Source organism: Felis catus, chromosome B3 (genome assembly GCF_018350175.1).
Source record: "Felis catus isolate Fca126 chromosome B3, F.catus_Fca126_mat1.0, whole genome shotgun sequence".
Lineage (NCBI taxonomy): Eukaryota > Metazoa > Chordata > Mammalia > Carnivora > Felidae > Felis > Felis catus.
The window spans coordinates 34,468,407-34,493,013 of NC_058373.1; the positions used below are offsets into that span (position 1 = coordinate 34,468,407).

At 48.3% G+C, this 24,607-nt stretch overlaps 1 protein-coding gene across 6 annotated transcripts in view; it reads right to left on the reverse strand.

Annotated features, from left to right (window-relative positions):
• Nucleotides 1–24,607, reverse strand: part of THSD4 (thrombospondin type 1 domain containing 4) — a 576,883-nt gene that overhangs the window by 469,288 nt on the left and 82,988 nt on the right. For 5 of the 6 annotated variants that reach the window (XM_023255096.2, XM_045059083.1, XM_045059084.1 and 2 more), the window contains one exon: nt 22,600–22,976. The exons of the other annotated variant lie outside the window; for it this stretch is intronic. In XM_023255096.2, the coding sequence (XP_023110864.2) occupies nt 22,600–22,976 (377 nt within the window). The remainder of the gene's footprint in view (nt 1–22,599; nt 22,977–24,607) is intronic. 6 annotated transcript variants of the gene reach the window in all.

Below are 24,607 nucleotides of genomic sequence, written 5' to 3' on the forward strand. Positions count from 1 at the left end.
CAGCATTGAGAGAAGTGGCATTCCTTCGCATCTAGGTACCTGAGCTGAACGGCCAGGTAAGCAGAAATCAATTTCTCCATAGGGAAGATGGGAGGGAGCCTGGTGAGATGGGAGGTTATTTACTACTGGAGATGGTGGACAGAATCAGGGGTGGTTGGAAGTCCCTGCACCAGATGCTTCTGAGAAAGCCTGAGATCCTACTGATTCCTACTATATCTAATGAATAGTCTCCACATGATTTCAAGGACTCCTTTATGCCACCTTTGCACTTTATGCTGCTATCATATATCAAAACCAAACTCTTACCAAGCCAATGTTTTGGGGGCACACTTAGCTGGCCTGTCTCCACACCTAAGACAGGCCTGAAGAAATACAAAGCTAAGTATCACAGACTCCTGGTTACAAATTGGGGGGCGGGGTGGAGGGAGGGTGGGTCTGGTGCTGCATCTGATGTTTGCCTCCAGACCAAACCCCCAAATACGCACATTCTTCCTCCCTTTCTCCCTTCATTGAGGAAACAAAGCATTTCCACTTGGTGCCTTAAGCTGGGGGAGAGGGGAGTCATTTGCAATTACTATCAAGTGAAATGTTTTTCCAAAATCCATCGGTATGACCAAATTCATCTTTTCAGAGGTTTTTATAAACATTTTAAAAGATGCTAGGCAGTAGGAATCATACCTAGGAAATATCTTTTCTTTTTTTTTTTTTAAATGTTTTGTTTATTTTTGGAGAGTGTGCATAGGGGAGAGGCAGAGAGACAGCAGGACAAAGGATCCGAAGTGGCTCAGTGCTGAGAGCAGTGAGCCCGATGTGGGGCTTGAACTCACAAACCATGAGATCATGACCTGAGCCAAAGTCGGACACTCAACCAACTGAGTCACCCAGGTGCCCAGGAATTATGTCCTCATGTGCTTATAGAAGTACACAGAGCCAGGGGCTCAAGGGTCCACGGTCAGCCCTGGTGAGCCGGCAGGACACCAGAAACCACCCTGATAGGACAATGCTTCCAGGAACCAGCCAGTGCATTAGACCCTCTTGGTAATCCCTTCTTTTCCACACAGTGCTTCTGGAATGACCTTGCTGAGTACAGCACCAGAGAAAACCCAAAGATCACCGTAAGGGGAGAATCTGAAAAGCTGAGCTTGGTCAAGAGCCGAAGACTGGGGCATGGAGAGCAGGTTACGGTTTATACTGTAGAATGTGAAGAAGGTGCTATGACCTTGGAATTATCTTCTCAAACCAAAGGAAATTAAGAGTTCGATTAGCAGGCAGAGGAGGAAGGAAATGAGAGGCAGTAACGAGAGACTAGGCCACAGTGCTCCGGCTTTGGGGTGGGGTACAATAGAAACTCCAGACGCATGTAGGAACCTGAGACGGGAGGGACCTGCCAGCTTCGTGGGGCACCTGAGCAGGACGTGGGAGGGAGGTGTCACGGCAGAGGGGCTCACCCCAGGGGTCATCCCGGAGGAGCCTTTGTGGGACGTTAGCAGCACTTACTGCAAAGGGTGGAAGGCAGCCGCTGAGACAGAGCAGACGCCCTGCTCCCCTCAGCAAGACTGCACAGGAGCCCCTCATCTGGGAGCCACATCCCCCCCACGCCCCAGGAGAAGGGTAGAATGCAAAGAATGGGGAGAATCCTGACTGAACTAAGCCTAAGCCCTGAACCGATCACGTTAAACATGCGGTGTCTGAGCATCCGAGTCTCCGAAAACTGGCAGCTGTCCTACAGCAGCAGACACAGGGGCTCACGAACCACGTCTGGTTATAGAAAAATAAATGGCATTTTGCATATCTGTGTTGTAACTTATAAATTACATGCTTGAAGTACAACCCAGGCGTCCTTAAGCGGGGGAACGAGGAGCTAAATGACGGTGTGCGTAGACACTGGAGGACTATGAGGCTGTTTAAAAGAAGGAGGCAGATGCATATATACTGATACAGAATGGTCTCCAAAACACAGGTGAAAAAAAACAAGACACAGAAGACACTAAACCGAGGGTATCCATCCTCCTGTCTGTGTGATAAGAAGAAAAAGAAGAGAGAAAAAAATGTATCAAGTATATGAAAATGCGTATATGCAGGATACATTCCTGAAGGGTACAAACGAAACCTGGGGAATGATTTCCACTGAGAGGCAGACCCAAAGGGGAAGAGCTGAGGCAGACTCATTTGTCATTTCTTATCCTTTGTACTACCATAAACAATGTTTTTTCTGTAGTATCCAAAATATAGAGAGAGCTTATAAAACTCAACACCCCGAAACAACAAATAATCCAATCACAAAATGGGCAGAAGCCATGAACAGACATTTCTCCAAAGAAGACATCCAGATGGCCAACAGACACATGAAAAGATGTTCATCATCCTTCACCATCAGGAAAATGCAAATCAAAGCTACAATGAGATACCACCTCACACCTGTCAGAATGGCTAAAACCAACAACACAGGAAAATAACAGGTGTTGGCAAGGGTGTGGAGAAAAAGGAACCCATGTGTACTGTTGGTGGGACTGAAAACTGGTGCAGCCACTTGCAGAAAACTGTATGGGGGTTCCTCCAAAAGTTCATAGTAGAACTACCCTACAATCCAGCAATCACACTGCTGGGTATTTACCCACAGAATAAACAAACACTAATTCAAAGGGATGCATGCACCCCTTTGTTTATTGTAGCATTATTGACAATAGCCAAGATAGGAAGCAGCCCACGTGTCCATCAACTGATGAATGGGTAAAGAAGACGTAATATATACACACAATAGAATACGACTCAGCCATAAAAAGAACGAAATCTTACCATTTGCAACGACATGGATTAAGCCAGAGTACGCTGCTAAGCAAAATAAGTCAGAGAAAGACAAATACTATATGATTTCATTCATATATGGAATTTAAGAAACAAACAAGGGAAAAAAGGAGAGAGAGACAGGTACAAATCAAGAAACACTCTTACTTTGTATGGCACTGATGGTTAGTTACCAGAGGTGAGTGGGTGGGGGAATGGGTGAAATGGGTGATGGGGATTAAGGCGTGCGCTTGTTGTGATAAGCAGTGGGTGATGTGCGAAAGTGCTGAATCACTCTGTTGTACGCCTGAGACTAACACTATGTGCTACCCACATTGGCATTAAAATAAAAAGGTAAAAAAATGTTTTTTTCTGCCTTCTGCACAGGCTTTCAATATATGAAAGCAATATAAAAAAGAAAGACACTAAACTGTTTTTCCACTGCATTTTTAAAAGTGTGGCTGTGTATGGATGTGGGAGGATCGTTAGGAGCAAATACAGAAACCTCCCCTCACAACCCTCCCTGAGGCTATGTCTGCTAAATACACAACATTACAAAGAGAAAGGAAGTGAGGAACTTAAACATGTAGACATTTTGACGGGATATAAAATACACACTTATAAATAGGCCTTAAGCCTCAAAGACTGAGGGGGCAGAAATCATCAGGGGACCAAATGTTCTTCTGAAATGTCACTGTCAATAACTGACAGGTCATACACTCCCAGGAAGATCTGAGATCCTCGAAGGCCATCGCCAGCCTGATGTCCATGTAGGGAGCTTCTTTAGAGTCTGGACGTGCTTGGGCAACACGGTCTATGTAAGGAGTAGCAATGACAGTGATGCCCAGTGTGGTACTTTCGATGATGACAAACACCCCCGTGCATATTCCCAGGCTGCCTAACACCACTTCCACCCATCAGGTACCCAAGTCAGGATCAGCAAGCTCATGCACTTTGACGTCTCTCTCCACCGGATTTATGTTTCTTAACACAGCCCTGGCCATTACCCTCTATTTCAAAAAAACAAAAAAAACAAAAAAAAACCCCTCAGAGTGCCTGGGGGCTCAGTCAGTTGGACGTCCAACTCTTGATTTCAGGATTGAGCCCCTCATTGAGCCCTGCACTGGGGTCTGCGCCGACAGCTCGGGGCCTGCTTGGGAGTCTCTCTCTGCCCCTCCCCCCGCTCGCATTCTTTTCCCCCACCCTCAAAATAAAGTAGTAAACTTTAAAAAAAAAAAATAACAACCCTCGTGCCTCAGCTCTGCCTAGAAAATAAAGTTCAAATCTGGAAGGTTTTAAGGAAAATCAGTAGGTCCTATGTCACATTCTTCATCATCTGGTCTCAGTCTTACCAGATTCAACTCCAATCTTCATGTCCGCCTCCTGCCCCCAACCCTCCATTTTCCAGGCACAACAGATCACTTAGTGCCTCCCAAACACACCGAGAGCTCTTGTGCCTCCAAGGCCCCACCTGGAATTCTACGCTTCCTACTTCTGCACCGGTATAGCTTTCCAAGCTCAACATGAATATCAGCGCCTCGCGTGCTTCCCCTGAGCTACCCCACTCAGTTAGTCCTCTTGGGGGGGCAGCCCGCACACCCATCGGCGGTAGCAGGAACACTGAATCTTAGGAACATCCTTAGGTAAGGGGCCTGGCTCCCTCACGAGTCTTCTGGGTCTCCAGGGCAAGGCGTGTCACCTTCTGACCCTGTGTGCATAATCCCCGAGATCAGCAGCAGCCCCGGCCCCAGGCACTCTGGGAACATCTGTCGAGATAACACACGTGAGAGACCACAGCTTAACTGCTCCACGTTCTAACCAATGGGCCAATAAAGCCTAGCTCTGTGGGTCAATTAGTAGAGATGAAAAGGTTCTGAGTTCCTCTAAGCAAGAAAGCAAGACAGCCCCACACATCTGGTGGGGAGCAAAGGAGGCTGGTGAAATTGAAAGTCAGTTACCACTGGCCACCACCTAGAAAGCCCCGCGAGCCCAAATTCCAGGGGAGGGAAAATGTAAGGGAACGGCAGCTGGAGAGCAGACCCGTGTGTTCACCAAGGAGCCACGTGATCCAAGGCAAGCTGGACAGAAAGGAGTCTGCTGCCTAAAACCGGAAAGAGAGCCCCGGGGTCCTGAAACTCACCCTGCTCCATTGTGAGCAATGCAGCCTGCCAAAGGGAGAAAGGATAGCATGTGCTAAGTTCAAAGAGGCTGGGAGCAAGTGGTTTAGGTTGAGTGCAAATGTCTTCTTGGAAGTTCAGAAGACTGAAACTCCTGCCAGAGCTGTTCCAGGCAATGCATTATCTGGGATCTGCAGGAGGTAAGAGGCGAAACTCTGACCGCTTAACGAAATAAAAATTGAGATGATGAAAACAAAAGCTTTCTTGGTTGCCTACTGTGTGGCACACACCGTCACGTACATTAGCCAGTATGGCCGGATCTGTTGCTGCTCTTCGAAAAGCCCTTAAGGCCTGCATTTAAAGACCAGCGTGAGAATCTGCGGACAGGTTTGCTCTGAGTCTTCCGGGAAGAAGGATCTGGAAGGCTTATAAATGGGGGAGGGATGGCAGAGGGAAGAAGAAGGAGAAGGTACACTTGCACTAACAAGAGAAAGGAAAGAGGGCTTTTCCCAAATGGATTCAGGAACACTACGAGGACCCCAGAAGCAAGCAACCCAGTAAAGGAAGCAGAGAGGTGGTTTTAGAGCAGCTTTGAGTTTGAAAGGTCTTTTTTGTACCAGGAAGCCAAGTCTCAAGAAGACCCCGTCCCCAGTGACCCATCTGCTGGCCTCCTAGGAGGTGAGGTCCATAGGGCTGCCCCACACACACCCCTAAAAATAAAACCGAGGAGAAGCCTTCAGAACAGACCCAGTCCTTCTGGAGCAAACCCGGGAGAGGACTTAGATTCTGCTTCAGATATCATCCCCAGGCTGCTCCGTCTTGTTTCGAGTATCGTGTTTGAAAACCAGCCAAGTGTCCCTAAGAATAAGTCATCATTGTGCTCACTGGTGCTGCTGTGCATCTGAGTGATCTTGGGTTTCCAGGACCAATCCACAGGTGCTGTTTAGTCAGTGTGGGCTCAGAGAGGGTGGAATAAAGACAACTGAGTGGGTGTTCAAGCAAACCAGTATCAGACCAACGGAAAGCAACCGTGTCCAGCGGCCCCAGGACACCCCTTACAGGTGAGCAGAGTATTCACCGCACAAGGACATCTGGGGCTTGATATCCAGTGTGTTCTCCCAGGGGAGAGAAGAATCTGGCCAGAGGATGGGAAATCTTTTTGGACTCACATAAAAGCGAAAAATGCACTAGCGGAGGTCCAACAGAAAGGCGTTTCCGGCTAAGGCTAAGTTAGCACTAGAGAGCTTGGAGCCAAGATGACGGCCCTGCCCAGTAAGGCAGGGCATCCGTGAGGAGTGAGGAGGGTAAGAAACCGACTACGACAAAAGTGGTAAGATGGGATGGTAGAAAGCCCAGGTATCCCGTCAACAAGCCAGATCAGCCCCCTGTGTAATCATGGGCAAGTCCTTCCACATCACATCCCCAGCGCTAAAATGGGGACAAGAGGGCCTACCTCACGTGACTGCCGTGTGGATTAAATGAAATAAGAAAGGTGAAGTGACTAGCAAAGGGCTCGGCCCTCAGTGGCACCCCGAAAACGGTGGTTACCACGGTGGCCGCACTTCCCGAAGGTGAGAGACACAGAGCCTCCGACCTTGCCATGTGAGGGCCACTGCAAAGGCAGAGAGCCAAGTGTGGGCTGAGTGGTACGGAGCCGGCTTTGCGTGAAAGAACAGTAAATGCATTCATTTCTCCAGCGTAACTGAGAGGAGCCCTCTTGGGAGTCCAACCAGTTGCTGGTGTGGGATGTAATCCGAACCGGAGCAGTCCTCCAGGACTACAGGGGCTTAGGGGAAACCAAATGAGATTACCTGCGGGGCACGGTGCCTGGCCCCGGGCAGGTGCTAAGCAAATGTGAGCTCCCAACCCCTCTCCCCTGGGGACTCTCAAACAGCGCCCCCTGCCCCAGGGGCTGACCCCTGGCAGGTTGAAGCAGGCTGAAGAATGATTTGCTCTATGTCCTGCTGAATTCATTAATATAACAGCAATCGTGATCATAATGCTACTTGCATTTCTTGACCCTCTTTAACGTGAAAGGCCCATGAAGGAAGCAACGGCATTTCTCTCCTATTCTAGATGCCTTTCCGGTGCTGTTAACAACCACTTTCTATGTACCTACGTACCTTATACCACTTCATTTTTTTCCTTTCTTACGATAAAGAAATATGAACCATTTCAAGCGCAATAACCACGTGTGAAGATGCGTAACTTTCTTCTTTGCATGAGGGCGAGTGTTTGGCTGTAGGCCTGTCACTCTCAGTTAACTGGAAGAAAGAGGGATTTTCTCTGGAGTCTTACCCCAACCCCCAAAATATTCAGCATCATGTGTTTAAATAAATTCAGTATTCAGATCTCGATGATTTACGGAACACCTGCCGAATGGTTCGCGTATGTTATCCCACTTACCCACCACTGCAGACAGCACGGTGGGTCATTACTGTTATTGTACACACAAGGAAACTGAGTCTACAAGACATGAAACAACGTGTCCGAGCTGTAAGTCTGCGTGAACGGATATTATTGTAATATTAACAAATGTTACTGAATGAATGAATGGTAAGCTCTTATGGAGCTCAAACAGCTGCAATATAGCACAGCTTATAAATACCGAACGCCATTCACAAAGGATTACAGGGATGGATTGTTTGGAATGAGAATTTACTGGAAAACAGGGGGAAGAAATTACTGTTTCCCTCCAAATCCAGAAAGGAATCATTTTCAGCACCAGTCCCCAATGACCTGCGTTCCAATCACTGAGGGAAAGGGAAATCTTAGCTCACTGCTGCTGGGTGCATGTGGCCCACGGGGGACTAAATGTTTCTGTATGGAAAAGATTGACAAGGGAATACAGACAATATCGTGCACCCGAAGTCCCAAAGTCAAACCATGAAGAGGAAAAGGAAGGTCCTAATCTTGACCCAGGCCTGACCTAGGGGGCATTGGAGTGAGAAAGGAGTGAGGGCAGGAAGGGAGAGTAACAAAATGGTGAAGAACAGGCTAGGAGCCAGACTCTCCTCGGAGTCCCTACTATTCTGCAGCCTACTAGCTCTGGGACCCACGGCTCGTCCTTCGTCTCTCTAGGCACAGAGTTCTACTCATATAAAAAAGGGACTACGTCGGGGCACTTGGGTGGCTCAGTCAGTTAAGCTTCCGACTTCGGCTCAGGTCATGATCTTGCAGTTCACGAGTTTGAGCCCCATGTCAGGCTCTGTACTGACAGCTCGGAGCCCGGAGCCTGTTTCAGATTCTGTGTCTCCCTCTCTGTCTGCCTCTCTCCCGCTCGTGCTCTGTCTCTCTTTCTCTCAAAAATAAATAAAACTTTTTAAAAAATGGAACATACGGACACTTTATGCATCAGGGCCCTTCCTTATATGCCATGTTTTCCCAGGGCTCCCATAACAAACTACAACAACCCTGGTGGCTTAAAACAATGGAAATTCAGTCTCTCCTACTTCTGAAGGCCACAAGTCCGAAATCAGCATCAATGGGAAGTCGGCAGGGCTGTGTGCTCCCTCAGGAGGCTTTAGGGGAGAAGGAACCTGTTTCCTCGCCTCTTCCAGCTTCTGGCGGCTGGGCATTCCTTGGCTAGTGGCCCCAACACTCCAATCTTCCAGAACAGAATCCTCAAACCTCTCTCTGTCTTCACATCACCTTCTCCTGGCATCAAATCTCCCCTTGCCAACGTCTGAGAAGGACACTCTGGGTCGCATTTAGGGCCCTCCTGTACAATCCAGCCTGAGCTCCTCTTCGCAAGATCCTTAACTTAATCACACCCGCAAAGTCCCTTTTTCCAAAGAAGTTGGCATTTGCAGGCTCCAGGAATTAGGACCTGGTATCTTTGGGAAGGCCATTATTCAGCCTATGACACACTGGGAACCTTCAGCAAACATCGCTTGTGACTGTTCTTGTTACTACTAACAGAGGGGAACCAAAAGCCCATAAGGAGCTGTTAGCGCTTCACCACGAGGACCAATAGAGAGGCCACAGACAGTACTTGTGCCTAGACCCTCTCACGTACACGTGAATCACCCAGGTACACATTATGGGCTTGGAGTGGCGGTGAAAAGACTGGGGACACGGAGGTCAGGCAAGCCTGCATTCAGATCCCACTCTGCCCCTCTCAGGAGCATGATGCCAGAGACTTCTCTACCTTAAGTGTAAAATGGGGCTGGCTGAGGCTCGAATCACACATGTAAATGACGTGCCACACAGTAGGTGCCGTAAGACGGTTATCGTCACAACAGCTGAATCAGCAATGTGCAAGGAGGATCCGAGAAGGAGACGACAGTAACCCATGCATCCAGAATGTGTCCCCCATCCGGTCCTCACACGAAGGCATCTCAAGTTGCCACCAGGCATGCATCCAAGGAGAAGCCCTAGGGGTCCCAGATGCAAAGTTGAGATCCCCTTTCTGGGACACACATATTGTAGTCAGATTTTTTCCGTAGCCCATCATATCTTTCTTCTGGAACCTGGAGTTATGAATGACTTGGAGGAAGTTCAATGCAGCATTCTTACGGCAAATGTGATCTCTGTTCTGATAACTAATGAAATACTTCTGACACTTAATGAAATGCCACAAGAAATGAACAAGGGCTCTTTGGAGCCTTGTCTGAGATCAGAGTAACTCAAGCTTAAAATCTGGCTCCAATCTTTCCTAACCTACAGGCAGAAACATACATACCAGTGGGCCCAGCTCTGCTACAAAGCTCTCTGACTGAAAAGGGCCAAGGTTTCTGATTTAGAAACCAAAGCGTATTAAAACACCATTTATCTGGTTAGCATCAACGGGTAACCTCTTGTCAAACAATTCAAGAACTAAGTGGAAATCCTGCTTCGGAAGGTAAAGAAACAAAATTTCCCTGCAGGAGAAAAAAAAAAAAATGCCAAAAATGCAGAGTGTGCATTTCAAACAGATGTACCTGCTTTGCTCTGCTAACTGCCCAAGACCACGGGGGAGGTTTTCCAAGGAGAAATGCAGACAAGGCCAAAGATTTCCCTTCTCCCTGCCTTGTGGTTTCTGCCTCCCTGTATGTAACAAGACTCCCTAGGTATCGATGGAGGGTCAGGAGAATGGCATGTGGCTTCCCGAAGTTTAATTAATAGCAAGTTTGCCCATCCAGCATCACGAAGGGGTCCCCTCGGCTCCAGGGGCCCTCAGGACAGAAATAACATATTGCTCCAGAGTTATTAATGATGAAATGCAAATCACCTCCAAGAAAGTGAGTACAAAAGGAGGAGCTGAAAAAACAAATGATTCCTACCCACAGTCAGGGATAGTTCCCCAGGAAGGCAGGAAAGGGTAGGTAAAGCCTGTGATCTAGGCCTGATCCGGTCTGTCCTGTTTCTAAATGAATGGACCTTCCAAGCAAACACACACACACACATGCAGACACATACATACAAACACACATGCATACATGTGCACACACATACAAGAAATTACAGAAAGAGACAGAAGGCTCTAAAACCCAAAGATTATACTGTTTCCCAGAAAAACACAAGAGGAAAAACCACGCTTTCCCCACCCCTCCCTTAAGTGTTCTTCTTTGGACATTCGGTATTAATCAAGGACAGTGATGATAATAAAACTTTAGGTAATAGATGCCCGACAATAAAATGACAATGACAATAAAACAAGCCATGTTGTTTTAGAACACAGCTTACGTTTTTCAAAGTACTTGTACAGCTGTTACCTCTTTGGCCCTCTCAATGGGCCTAGGTGGTAGACAAGGGACATACAATTATCCACATTTAATAGATTAGATTAAGTGATTCCGGAAGGTCATCCAGTTAGCAGATGATGGAGCAGACAGGAAGTGGGATATAATGACTCCCAGCCTGGGGCTTTCTCCCTCTGAGGTAAGAAATGTGAATGCTTTCAATAGAAAAGGGCCGACCCCCAGGGGGAGACCACCAAGAGGAGGTCAGACATGTGGATGGCACTTTTACGAAAAACTCCTGCTATGGGGGTAACGATGTTGGTGTATCTAGAGAGAAGAAAAACCATCACATTCCTGAGCGTGTTTGGGAACATGGTTGAGGACTGTGTCTTCCAGCCGCCTTCTTCTCTTTCCATCACCCTAGATGAACCTCCGTAATGTGCCAATACTGAACGAGAGACCGTAACGGATGGAATAGGGCCCCTTTACGGCACAGACACGCAAAGTAAGGCTGAGGAGGTGACTGGCCCGAAGATGAAAGCATTCATAAGAATTGGGAACTGGACCCTGGACTCTGGATTTGGAAAACAGAGCTCTTTATTCAACACCAGCTGCCTCGGGCAACTATTACCTTCAACTTTATTGCTGTCACTGTCCTTGATTAATACTGAATGTCCAAAGAAGAACACTTAAGGGAGGGTTGGGGAAAGCCTCGTGTTTCCTCTTCTTTTTCTTCTGGGAAACAGGATAGCTAAATCTCCCATGGAAATTACCAGATGCAATGTGGTGCAGTGGCCAGCAGTCCTGCTAGCATGGAAACTCTCCTGTCGCTAGGGTATTTTTGAGATGCCCAAAAGGCAAGTACATTACGGGAGGCTGGATAATGCTCCCCCCACCCCCCAAGATGCCCACGTCCTAGCTGCCAGAACCTGTGAATGTTACCTCATGTGGCAAAGATACTTTGCAGATGTGATTAAGGATGTCACAGTGAGGAGATAATCCTGGATTACCTGAGTGTGTGCGGTGTAATCACAAGGGTCTTTCCAAGCAGGAGAGGAGGATGCCAGTTACAGAAGCTGGTGAGGGGTGCACTGATGGCCAGGAAAGGCCCACCAGCCGAGGAAGGCAGGAAGACTCTAGAAGCCAGAAAGGGAAGGAAACAAATCCTCCCTTGAAGCCCTCAGAGGGAACCCAGCCCTGTTGATACCTTGATATTAGACTTTTAGCTTCCGAAGATTTACTCTGTTGGAGAATAAATCTGTGCTGTTTTAAACCACTGATTTTACGGTTAAGTGTTACCGCATCAATAGGAAGCGAATGCAACTATCGCAAAACTAGAGAAGCAAGCCTTAGCTCCCGACCAGTAACCCTGGCTTCTAGGGATTTATGTACATGAGATAGGGGGTGGCATAGCCATTTGAAAATGACAAAGGCATTAAGGAGAGATTCAGAGTGACTATACACGGGAAGTATCGTCACGCTTTTAAATGGAAAAGGGTTGGTCATCTGTACGAACAGGAACTGTCTTTCTCAAAGAAATTCTAGGGCAATCCCTTTAGGACTACTTGATTGATAGTCCCTCCCTGGAAAGGAGCCTGTGGACATTCCCTCATCCACAGCCTATGCTCCAGCCCCATCAGACTGTTGACGACTTCCAGAACCTGACAAGCTCACGCAAGCCTCCAGGTCTCCGCCCCTACAGTTTGCTTTTTGGAGGAACGCCCTTCTCGCTCTTGAGCTCTGCTAAAATCCTTCTTCCTAGTTCAGCTCAGTCATCACTTCCTCTGTGAAGCCTTCCCTGGCTCCCTCCTTCCCGCCCTTCTCTCTCTTTCCCTTTCCTTTCTCTCCATGCCCTGGGCATCCCCCTTAAGAGAGCCCTGGGCTTGTAAATGGCTGTTTGCTTGTCTTTCTCCCCTCCCCCAACAGCATGAGCCCCTGGAGAACAAGGAGACTTTCTCATTCCTCTTGTGTCACCAAACCCCTGCCACAGCCCATCCATAAAGTACTCTCTAGCTCTTTCCCACCCGAGAAATGCAAACCCCTCCTTTAAGGAAGTACCTTTCCCCACGAAGTTCCCTTGATTCCCCAAGAATGAGCTGCCCCCCTGTGCTCCCATACCCTCTGCTCCCCGACAGGTGCAGCTCCATCATGGTGGTCAGCCGGGGGCTACTCCCTCAGTAAACACGGAGTCCTCAAAGACCACGCCTCCTTCACCTGTCGGTCCTTTTTGTGTCTAGCACACTGCCTGCTTCACAGCCGACACACAAAGAACGTTGATGCAATTAAAATGAAAGCAAAACACGAAAAGGTAATTGCTAGGTCATCTCTACTAATGAAGCCCGGCGATTTCCAGAGGCAGCCTTTAAAAGCAAATACCTTGGGGCCCCCCGGGTGGCTCAGCGTCTGACTTCGGCTCAGGTCATGATCTCACAACTCATGAGTTCGAGCCCTGCGTCAGGCTCGCTGCTATCAGCACAGGGCCGGCTTCAGATCTTCTGTCCCCCTCTCTCTCTCTGTCCCTCCCCTGCTCCCGCTCGTGCTCTCAAAAATAAACAAACGTTAAATAAATAAAAAAATAATAAATAAATAAATAAATAAATAAACAAACAAAAGCAGATAACTTTATGTTAAGGTTTTGCCTAGCCAGCTGCTGACTGTCCCCAGTTGGTGTTTCTCCTGGGCTTCCCACATAGACTTTGGAGCTCACGGTGGAGACACTTACAGTGTGTGTGTGCATACACGTATACATATATGTGTGTGTGTGTGTGTATGTATATACATGTGTATGTGTGTGTGTGTGTGTATATATATATTTACTACGCTAAAAACTTTGTAGACTGTTTTTTTAATGTTTATTTATTTTTGAAACAGACAGAGACAGAGCATGAGCAGAGCAGGGGCAGAGAGAGCGGGAGACACAGAATCCGAAGCAGGCTCCAGGCTCCGAGCTGTCAGCACAGAGCCCGACGCAGGGCTCGAACTCACGAACCGTGAGATAACGACCTGAGCCGATGTCGGACGCTCAACCGACTGAGCCACCCAGACGCCCATGCTATGCTAAAATCTTTGAAGCGAATATTGGAGACAAATGTCCCTCATCATTTGTTTGTAAACGTTAGCTTAAACAATGAGTGTTCCCTTTAATTTTGAAGCAGGCTTTCTAGCAGTCCGAGTGTGACAGGAACAGGACGCAGCACAGATGGGTTTAAACCCTGACTCTCTCACTTTCTTTCTGTGTGACCTTGATCTATGCATGTTCTCTCTGACCCTCGAGTCTGTCATCGCTAACCGGGAACGATACCGGTCTACCACACGAGCCTGTGACGAAGGTGTGATGGAAAATGTCTGCCAGCGTGCCTGGCATGTGGAAGTGACTCTGCCACGTCATCTGCCTGCTGGCAGGTGACCCCACACTATGCTAAGCACTTTGTATGAATCGTCCAATTCGCGGCAGCCCAGTGGAGCAGGGGTGGGATCATCCCCTTGGGGGCAAAGCTAAGCAATGTGGCAGGACGCACATCTAGGAAGGGGCAGGGCTGGGCACAGAGACCAGACCTGACAACTCCAGAGCTGACCTCTTCACTATCAGGCAGTCTGCAGCCTCTCCGGATGTGCTAGCTCCCACCCCCCCCCCAACCCCCACCTGAAGGACTGGTGAGGAGACTGCAGTCAGATATCTACTGAGACTGAAGACCAACATCTGAAACAATGCGACAAAAACAAAAAGCAGCAACTGAGTACTGGCCACAAGCTGCTCCTGAGATGTGGGTCTGCGCAGTCCGGGCAAAGGCCTCTCGGTCCAGCCAGGCTACCTGCTGATGGGAAACTAGCTCCACTTCCCCGAAGAAGTTCTGGGAAGCCCACCCTCCCCAACCTTTCTGACACCTGAGGGCTATGACACACCGAGTGCCACACGCCCAATGGAAACAGCGGCCATGAGTTCCAAGGTTGTGACTTCCAACGTCCCAGGCTCTCACAACTGTCTCCAGGAGCTGGAAGTTCTCAACTTGGCAACACATAGTGGGGGAGGGGAGGAGCGCTCCCTATCTTGAAAAATCTCTCAGTTAAAGCCATCAAACATCCCATTCCCCAGATTCCAGCTGGTCCACACGTGCAATGATCAGGAAAACTGGCTAATGTAGGCGAGCATGTGGAAGACCACCGGGAAGGAAGGCTTCCTTGTTAGCAGGCTCTTTGGCCACCAGAGCAGTGAAAGTTACTCGACGTCAAAGAGGAGTGGGGTCTATTCTCATATCCTGTCTTTGTGGAAGCTGAGTTAAACGGGCCAATAGACATTCACCACAGGTTTCTACTAGGTTATGCACTTGAACTCTGGCAGCGGGACTCTCTCTGGGTTTCATCATCACCAGACATGTCGGGAATGAGAAGAAAGCCAGTTGGTTTATGTGTTATAAAAGGGAAAATCCTACAATAACAGGGCTCCTTCCAGTTCCCTCCAGCCTGTGGGTGCCCATTTCCAGAAATCAAGGGGGGGCGGCTTCTACTGAGGAGCGCCTTCAATTTCGCAGGCGAGCGGCGGCACTGTGGCACTGATGGCCGGGCTCACTTAGCACCCTCCTCTCCCCACCCCTCCCCCTTTAGCTATCACCAGGACAGACTTGGGCTTGGAGAGAGGGGAGACTTGGTGAGTACCATCATGGAACCTGTTGGCCAAGACCTGCAGCCTCAATTCCCCTCCTCCACAAGGTGCCGGTGCTCGGACTGGATCCCAGAAGAAGGCCACCCTTTGTGGAGGGCTTTTCCACAGGTCGCACCAAGACAGGGCAGAAGGAGGTGTGCCCAGGTCCCGGGATCCCGGCTGCACCCAGGCTGCACTGCCCAGAGGCCCGCCCTCCTGGACTAGACCTCAGTGCCTGGCTCCCTGTTTTCCTGTGTGGCCCCAGTTCACCATCAGAGCCTTCCTGCAGAACCAAACCTCTACCTGGAACTCTCACACATGAACACTCAGCCTTTAAAGCCCTAAAGGGAGGTAGCACTACATTTTCTTGAGCACCTACTATAGGCCAGGAAATATGACCCTATTATTTCATTTAACCACTCCACAATCCCCTGTGCTATGGATTATTAGCCTCTCGTTTGAAAGACGAAGCCCTGGGGCTTCAGAAAAGTTAAGTAACTTTCCTAAGCTCAGATCCTCGGGAAACCTCCAATAAATACTGCCGTGGTTTCCAAGGCTTTTTAGAGCGTGATTTGCAGTATGTATGTGTATGCTGTAATGAGACAAAGGTGCGATATGCAAGCAAGTAGCCTCAAGAGGTTCCCAAATATATCTCAGCTAAGTACCTTTTATTTGTTTTTCAAGCTTGGGTTCAAACCCTACCTGTTCTGTGTGGTCCGCCCTGACTGCTCCATCCCGGAAGGGCGTCCCATCTTCCGAACTCTAGTCCTATCTCTACGGCTTTCCAGCACGTGTAGTGTCTTGTGGGTTTGCCCCCCATCCACCACCACACGGTGTCGGGCACCCAAGGACAGGGCTGTGGTTTCTAATGTTTTGAACTCCCCTTGGTGCCTAGGACTAGCTGCAGAGAAGATCCCCCTGATTGCAAGAGGAGAGTTGAACCCTACAAAGTTGAGACACACTTCATTTTAAGCCGTGACTCCCATATCCCATCCACTTTTCAAGACATGACTCAAACCATCCAACCTGTAGGCAGCTTCTCTGACCACACCTGCCGTGAGAGGGAGCAGCTTCGATTTCAAAATACCCATTTCGCGGAAGGAAAACCTCCAGATTCATTCTGTAAGGCCAGCACTACCTCGATTCCAAAACCAGACAAATATTCCACTAAAAAGGAGAATTACAGGCCAATATCCCTAAGGAACGTGGATCCAAAAATTCTCACCAAGATACAAGCAAATTGAATCCAACACTGCATTGAAAGAATTATTCACCAAGGTCAAGTAACATTTATTCCTGGGCTGCAAGGGTGGTTCCATAATCGCAGATCAATCAATATGGTATGCCGCATTAATAAAAGAAAGGATAAGAACCATATGAACTTCTCGATAGATGCAGAAAAAGCATTTAACAAAGCACAGCATCTATTCATGACAAAAGCCCTCCTCAACAAAGTAGGGTCAGAAAGAACATATCCCAACATAATAAAGGCCATATATGAAAAATCCACAGCTAATAGCATCCTCAATGGGGAAAAACGGAGAGCTTTTCCTCCGTGGTGAGATACAAGACAGGGATGTCGTCCACTCTCACCACTGTTATTTAACATAGTACTGGAAGCCCTAGCCTCAGCAGTAAAACAACAAAAAGAAAGAAAAGGCATCCGAATTGGTGAGGAAGAAGTCAAACTTTCACTATTTGCAGATGACATGATACTCAATGTAGAAAACCCAAAAGACTCCAGCAAAAAATTGCTAGAGCTGATACATGAATTCAGCAAAGTCACAGGATACAAAATCTGTTACATTTCTATACACCAATAATGAAGCAGCAGAAAGAGAAATCAAGTAACTGGTCTCATTTACAAAGGCACCAAAAACTGTAAGATATCTAGGAATAAACCTACCCAAAGAGGTGAAAAATCTATACACTGAAAACTATAGAAAGCTTATGACAGAAATTGAAGAAGACACAAAAAAAAAAATGGAAAAAGATTCCACGCTCCTGGGTAGGAAGAACAAATATTGTTAAAATGCCTACATTACCCAAAACAATCTACACATTCTATGCAACCCCTATCAGAATACCACCAGCATTTTTAACAGAGCTAGAACAAACAGTCCTAAAATTTGTATGGAACCACAAAAGACCCCGAGTAGCCAAAGCAAACTTGAAAAAGAAAAGCAAAGCTGGAGGCATCACGATTCCACACTTCAAGTTATATTACAAAGCTGTCGTCATCAAGACAGGATGGTACTGGCACAAAAGCAGACACAAAAATCAATAAAACAGAACAGAAAACCCAGAAATTGAACTATAACTATATGGTCAACTAATCTTTGACAAAGCAGGAAAGAATATCCAGTGGAAAAAAGACAGTCTCTTCAACAAATGGTGTTGGGAAAACTGGATAAGCAACATGCAGAAGAATGGGAACGGACCACTCTCTTACACCATACGCAAAAATAAATTCAAAATGGAGGAAAGGCCTCAATGTGAGACCTGAAACCATCAAAATCCTAGAGGAAAACATAGACAGCAACCTTTTTGACCTCAGCTGTTGCAACTTCTTACTAGGCACATCTCTGGAGGCAATGGAAACAGAAGCAAAAAATGAACTATTGGGACCTCATCAAGATTAAAAGCTTTTGCACAGCAAAGGAAACAATCAACAAAACTAAAAGTCAGCCTATGGAATGGGAAAAGATACCTGCAAATGACACGTCTGATAAAGGGTTAGTATCCAGCATCTATAAAGAACTCATTAAACTCGACACCCAAAAAATAAATAATCCAGTTAAGAAATGAACAGAAGACATGCATAGACACTTTTCCAAAGAAGACATCCAGTTGGTCAACAGGCACATAAAAAGATGCTCAACGTCACGCATCATCAGGGAAATATAAATCAAACCTACAATGAGATATCAACTCACACCTGTCAGAGGGCTAAGATGAACAACACAGAAAACAACAGATGTTGGTTAAGGAAGTGGAGAAAGGGAACCCTCTTACACTGTGGGTGAGAATTTAAACTGGTGCAGCCACTCTAGACAACAGTATAGAGGTTCCCCAAAAAGTTAAAAATAGAACTATCCTACGACCCAGGAATCACACCACTAGGTGTTTACCCAAATGATACAAAAATACTGATTCAAAGGGGCACATGCACCCCAATGTTTATAGCAGCACTATCAACAATAGCCAAACTACGGAAAGAGTCCAAATGTCCACCGACTGATGAATGGATAAAGAACATGTGGCATATATACACAGTGGAATACTACTCAGCCATCAAAAAGCATGAAATCTGACCATTTGCAATGATGTGGATGGAAATAAAGTATATTATGCTAAGTAAAATAAGTCAGTCAGAGAAAGACAAATATCATATGATTTCATTCATATGTGGAATTTAACAAACAAAAGAGATGAGGCGCCTGGGTGGCTCAGTCAGTTAAGCATTTGACTCGTGATTTCAGCTCAGGTCATGATCTCATGGTTGTGATATCAAGCCCCAAGACAGGCTCTGCACAGGGTGCAGAGGTTTTCTCTTTCTCTCCCTCTGCCCCTCCCCAGCTCATGTCATCACTCACACACTCTCGTTCTCTCGCTCTCAAAAGAGAGAGAGAGAGAGAGAGAGAGAGAGAGAGAGAAAAGAGAGAGAGAGAGAAACAAAACAGATGAACATAGGAGAAAGAAAAAAAAGAGGGAGGCAAACCATAAGAGACTCTTAACCACAGAGAATAAACTGGGTGTTACATGTAATTGATGAATCACTACATTCTACTCCCGAAACCAATATTACACTACATGCTAACAAACTAGAATTGAAACGAAACCTTGAAACGTTAACAAAATAATAAGATATAAAAACATATATGAATGGAGAAAAAACCCACCTATTTCACAAATACCTATTTCTGTGAAAAGAACTTGAGTGCCAGACTCCAACAGACCCACTTAGAATTCTGGTTCTGTTGCTTCTGAAGCAGGTGATTTTGAGCAAATCACTCCGTTCCTCCGAGCCTCAGTTTCCTCATCTGTAAAATGTGAATATACCCATCTGCCTCATAGGGTTGTATAAACTATAAATGTCATAATGCATTCGATATGGTGCCTGCACATAAGCCATGGCCCAAAATGGTAGCTAGCATCTTCACTATTATTATTTTATCACAGTACCTTGTATGGAAGACATTTACATCCATGTCTTTTCTAATCTTCTAGATTAGTGGTTCTCAAAGTCTGGGGTACATCAGAATCTCCTAATCTGAAGCTACTTAGGGTCATACCCCAAACCTACAAAACAGAATTGCCATTAGGGAGGGGAGATCGCGAGGACTGGGCAGCTCCCCTTTGAACAAGCTTCCCCACCCACTGCATTTGGTTCTGATATGTGCTCACCCGCCTGCAAAATTCTGCTAGACGATAGTCAGTTCCCAAATTCCTTTCCACAGAACTCTAAGGTCTCACAGAGGTACTTCCAAACCAATGGTTCCCACCCTCGGCCGGACAGCAATTATATCGATGTGTGCCCACAACCCCTAGAGATTCAGATGTTGGTTTGGGATGTGATCAGGGTGTTGAGATTTCGGAAAGGTGGTTGCAAGATTCTCGTGGTCAGCCAAGGTTGAAAGTCACTGGCCCATTGGGATGCCCTGTGTGACAAACTGAGCCTCAGCCTAACACTGATTTTGCAGACAGGATTCTTATGCTGAAAGAAAAAAAAAAAAAAAAAAAGTAAGTTTGCAAACAGCTGCTCTAGCCTGTCAGTATGAGCCTTCAGCCCCAACCTGGCTTTTAATCACCTTTGTGTCTGTCCCAGGGCCTCACAACATGGTAAATACTTAAATATTTGTTGGAAGGTTGAATAGTTCTGTTTTGTGTGTTATCTGGCTCCAATTAAGTTTTCAGTTGCCTAGCATAACAACCTAACAGTTTCTGAAACATCTAAGCCCTAAGAGCCTTTGCCTCAAACCTCAAACCTGAAACAGAGAGTCTGGCAAGACAGCCATCCAGAGAACACGCGGACATTTCTTCTGGGGTCACATGTACCATGCAAGCTCCTAATGACTGATAAACATAAGCAAATGTGATTTCCGTCAGCCGGGAAGAGCGTGAGGTTTGTCGGTGGCGCAGGCCTCCCAGGCTAATATTTGGATTGTTTCATCTGAAACTGTCAAATTACAAAAGCATGATAAAAACTCGTAGGAACTTCACAGTAAACAGTAACTGGCCCCTTGTCAATAAGTCGGGAGAAAAAAATTTCCTGCTGCCAAAACGCATGGGCCAGAATGCCTGCAGTGCGGGCCTACGGCCAACTGGAGCCTGTTCCCTGGGCAGCTCTTCTGGGCTCCCAACCACAGAGGCTGTAAGAGGAGTCCCTGAGTACTCCAGGAATCTGGGACCCAGCAGCACCTTCACATCTTAGCTCCTCCACGGCTCTGGGGCCCTGGGTAGTCCTTTAACCTCTTAGAGCCTCAGATTCTTCATGTATAAAGGCTCTTTAATCAGGTCCTTAGAGCCCCCACTGCCTGGGTTTGAATCCCAAGTCTTTATAGACTGGCTGCGTTGCTTTGGACAAGTTACTCTGCTTCTCTGGGCCTCCTTTTCCTCACCTCGGACATGAGGATGGGATTAGCACTATTTCACAGAGCTGTCCGTGTAAAGTGACAAGAACAGTGCCCGGTATAGAACAGGCATTCAATGAACTCTAGCTATTATACGTCTGCACTTCTCAAACCAGGAGTTTTGGTCTTTCCTTTTCTCTTTATGTTTTAGAACTGGGTTGGTGTCAAAGTTCACCGGGCGGCACACCTGACCTTAATGGACGTAGGACTATTACGATCTTTTTTATCCTCCTTAACATGAACTTTCAAATGTTTCGTGCAGAAATAATAATGCAGTCGATCATGGGATGCCTCCCCCTACCGCAGAAGGAGCGCCATTAATCTGCGAAATATGCCCTGAATTACCTTTCGAAAATCTGAGAAGTTCTGAATTCTAAAGGGCGTGGGTCACCAGCATTTCAGGTTAAGGGAATAGAGAGCTACGCTTATGACGGGGTTGTGGTCGATAAAAGGGAGGAAGCATCCTCCCAGCTGACCTCTCTTTCCTCTCCCACTGACAGGCCGTGCCAACCCTCAGAACTCACAGATCGTCCCTTCTTCCTTCCATCTAGCCAAATGTGGTTTATCCTTCAGAATTCGGCTAAAGCACCTTCCCTGTGAAATGGTCCTCTGTGAACTCCTACCGACCATGTCAAGAGCATGCGGCTGGGGAGGGCGGATGGCTGCGTCTCCTCCACACCTCCAGGTTGCACGGCAGTGACAGTGACAGGCTACTACATGTGGCTGAGAAGGACACTCAGGAAGCATCTAGCCCCAGTGGGCAAGGGTGGTCATCAGTGCTGATGTCTGAACCCCCAGTGACAAGAGGGGCTGGGCAGCGCCCCCTGATAGCTCATGCCTTTCCCCAGATGGACACTAATTTGGCTTGATGACTTCCTGTTCCTCCTGTAAATGTTTGCTTGTTTGTTGTTGTGTATTTAAAAACTCCCAAGAATCTATCACGGACCTAGAAGCACTGAACAAATATTTTCGAATGACCATGGAGTAATCTGTAAGTATCAGTGGATTAATTCACTGAAAAGCTCTTCTCAGATGCTGTATTCCTACCTTGCCCAAGGGCACCGCCTAATTTGGCATATTCATGCTGGGCATGAAGAACCATGAGAGGCGTTTTGGAGCTATACAACTATTTCGATGCTGCCATGCAACTTCTAGAATTCATATTTTATTAAGACTCTAAAAAAAATGTCTCGGTCCTCCATCAGAGAGAGCCTCAAAGCAGGGTGCTCACTCAAAATTCCGTGCAGAAACTTTCCAGAAAAAGTGCACACAATCCTGAAGTCAACAGTCTGGGATCACGTATGACACCCAACATTCACTTTCTGCAAGGGCTTGAAATTTCCTCATCGACTCCCGGGTTGGAAGTCCCCTCGTCTTGTGTCCTCTGCTCACATCCACACCGGCTGCACCGGACCGGAGGTCTCCCCACCCCCCCTTGCCCGCCTTGCCTCACCCCTCCACAGGGCCTCCCTAAGGTTGATGCCTAAGGGCCTGCTCAGAATTAGCTTCCCTTTGAAGACGATTCTGAAGCACAGAGTGGGGCGGGAGTGGCCTCAACGCTCTAGAAGGCTGCAAAATAAATCAAAAGATGAAAGGAAATACGCGGAGCCAAGAATTCCTCCCCAGCCGGCAGAAGCGACGCGTTGACCGCGCGATGCTATGGGTGGCGCGGGGCAGCGCGCGGCACGTCGGGGTAGGGGTAGGGGCAGGGGTGGGGGCTGCGGGAGGGGCGGGAACGGGGGCAGGGGCGGGCGCGCGCGTACCTTCTTTCCGCCGTGGGGTCGCGGCCCCGCGCCTGCGGGTGCCGGCTGCCCCTCGGCCCCGGGCCCTGGCGGCTGGCGTCGGGGCCGGCGGGGGCGCGCGGCTCCCCGCGGTCGCGGCTGCGGTGCAGCGGCACCGACGTGCGCACGGCCGACACCACGTGGCCCGCGAAGGCGCGCGGGGGCGCCCCGGGCCGCAGGGCCCCGCGCGCGCGGGACGAGCCGGGCAGGCAGGGCCGCGTCTGCTCCATCACGCCGCCGCTGCAGCTGCGCGAGCAGGCGGACCAGGGCCCCCAGGCGCCCCACACGCCCTGGGCGCCGCCGCCGCCGCCGCCGCCGTCTTCGGGGGCGCCCTGGGCCGCCGCCATCCGCTGCGGGACCTGCGGAGACAAGAGGCCGGTTAGGGGGCCCGAACACTCGCTCCTGCTTCACCCCCCCACCCCCACCCCCCAGAGGCTCTGGGTAACCGGAAAGCCTTATCCGTTAGGCACTAGTAGGCACAGGGCTGGTTTTCAAATCAGAAGAACGAGGTGACTATAATCCAGCCTAGGTTATATTCGCCTTATACCGATGCACTCATAAAATATAACTCCAACTTTTTTTTTCTTTTTTTAATGTTGGAAGGGACACACAAAGGTAGACGTGCCTAAGGCTCACATACATAACTCGGTCCTCGCTTCCGGTGCCACGACCTTGGAGAGCTCAGCGTGGCACCCTCTCTCTTACTGAGGCTTATCCCTCAAGAATCCCCCTTAACCTCCAACTTAGGTCCTCGGGATTCAGGCCAGAGGGACTGGGACTTCCCTTAAGCTGCTGGAGAGGCCGCGTGGCCCAGTCTCCGTGCAGTCCCGGCACTGGGGACATCGCAAGTTAGAGGCCCTGCCCTAGAGCCAGGCGCCTAGGGTCACATCCCTGCCACCACTTCTAGCAGTGTGACTAGGAAGGGGGCCTGTGTTCTACCTCACAGGGATGTAAGGAGATTTAAGTCAGGTCTTCCATGTGCGTAGCAGGGAGACTGGCACTAAATACATATTTGTTGGTAAGCCTAAAGTGGTGATTCTCCTGCTTCCATAGTAAATCGGAAGTCAGAAATGTCAGAAAGTTTCAAAGTTCTAACCTAGAGGGTGATTCTACACTCCAGTTCATTTAACCCATCATTTCACAGAGAACAGCTATGCCGGGCGCGGCAGGCGGGGCGGGTACGCAGTGTTCCTTCATATAACTCCAAGGTGCAGACATGCTCTGAGCACCAGCTATATGCCCATGCTGAGCTAGGCCCCGAGAACCAGGAGGAAAGCACCCCAGCTCCACGCAAATGGCCTAGACCCAGCAGAAGAGCACTGTGCAGCTAGCACAAGACTGGGGGAGGCTCCTGGGGGGACTGGCTTCTCTGGCTGGGTGGGGTGGGGAGGGGAGAGGGATTCAGAAGGCCTCAGAGGAGGTGCCTGATTGGCTCAGTTGGGTTGAGCATCTGACTCTTGAGTTCGGCCCAGGTCATGATCCCAGGGTCACGGGATCCAGCCCTGTGTCGTGGAGCCTGCTTAGGAGCCTCTCATCTCCTGCTGCCCCTCTTCCCAGCTTGCGCTCTATCTCAAAAAAAAAAAAAAAAAAAAATTAATCAATTAAAAAAAAATTAAGAAACGGCGTCTGGGTGGCTCAGTGAGCTAAGCGTCCACCTTCGGCTCAGGTCATGATCTTGTGGTTTGTGGGTTCCAGCCCCGTCAGACTCCGTGCTGACAGCTCAGAGCCTGGAGCCTGCTTCAGATTCTGTGTCTCCCTCCCAATCTCTCTCTCTCTCTCTCTCTCTCCCCCCCGCCCCTCCCAGCTCATGTTCAATTTCTCTCTCTCAAAAATAAATAAACATAAAAAAATAAAATAAAACAAACAAACAAAAAAAAAGGCGGCCTCAGAGAAGGAATCACAGTAATAGCTGTAATACTCAGGTGCCCACTCAATACCAGGTTAACACATGTAATCTCCGGCCCTCTCAGAGGTATGGTTTCCCAACTAA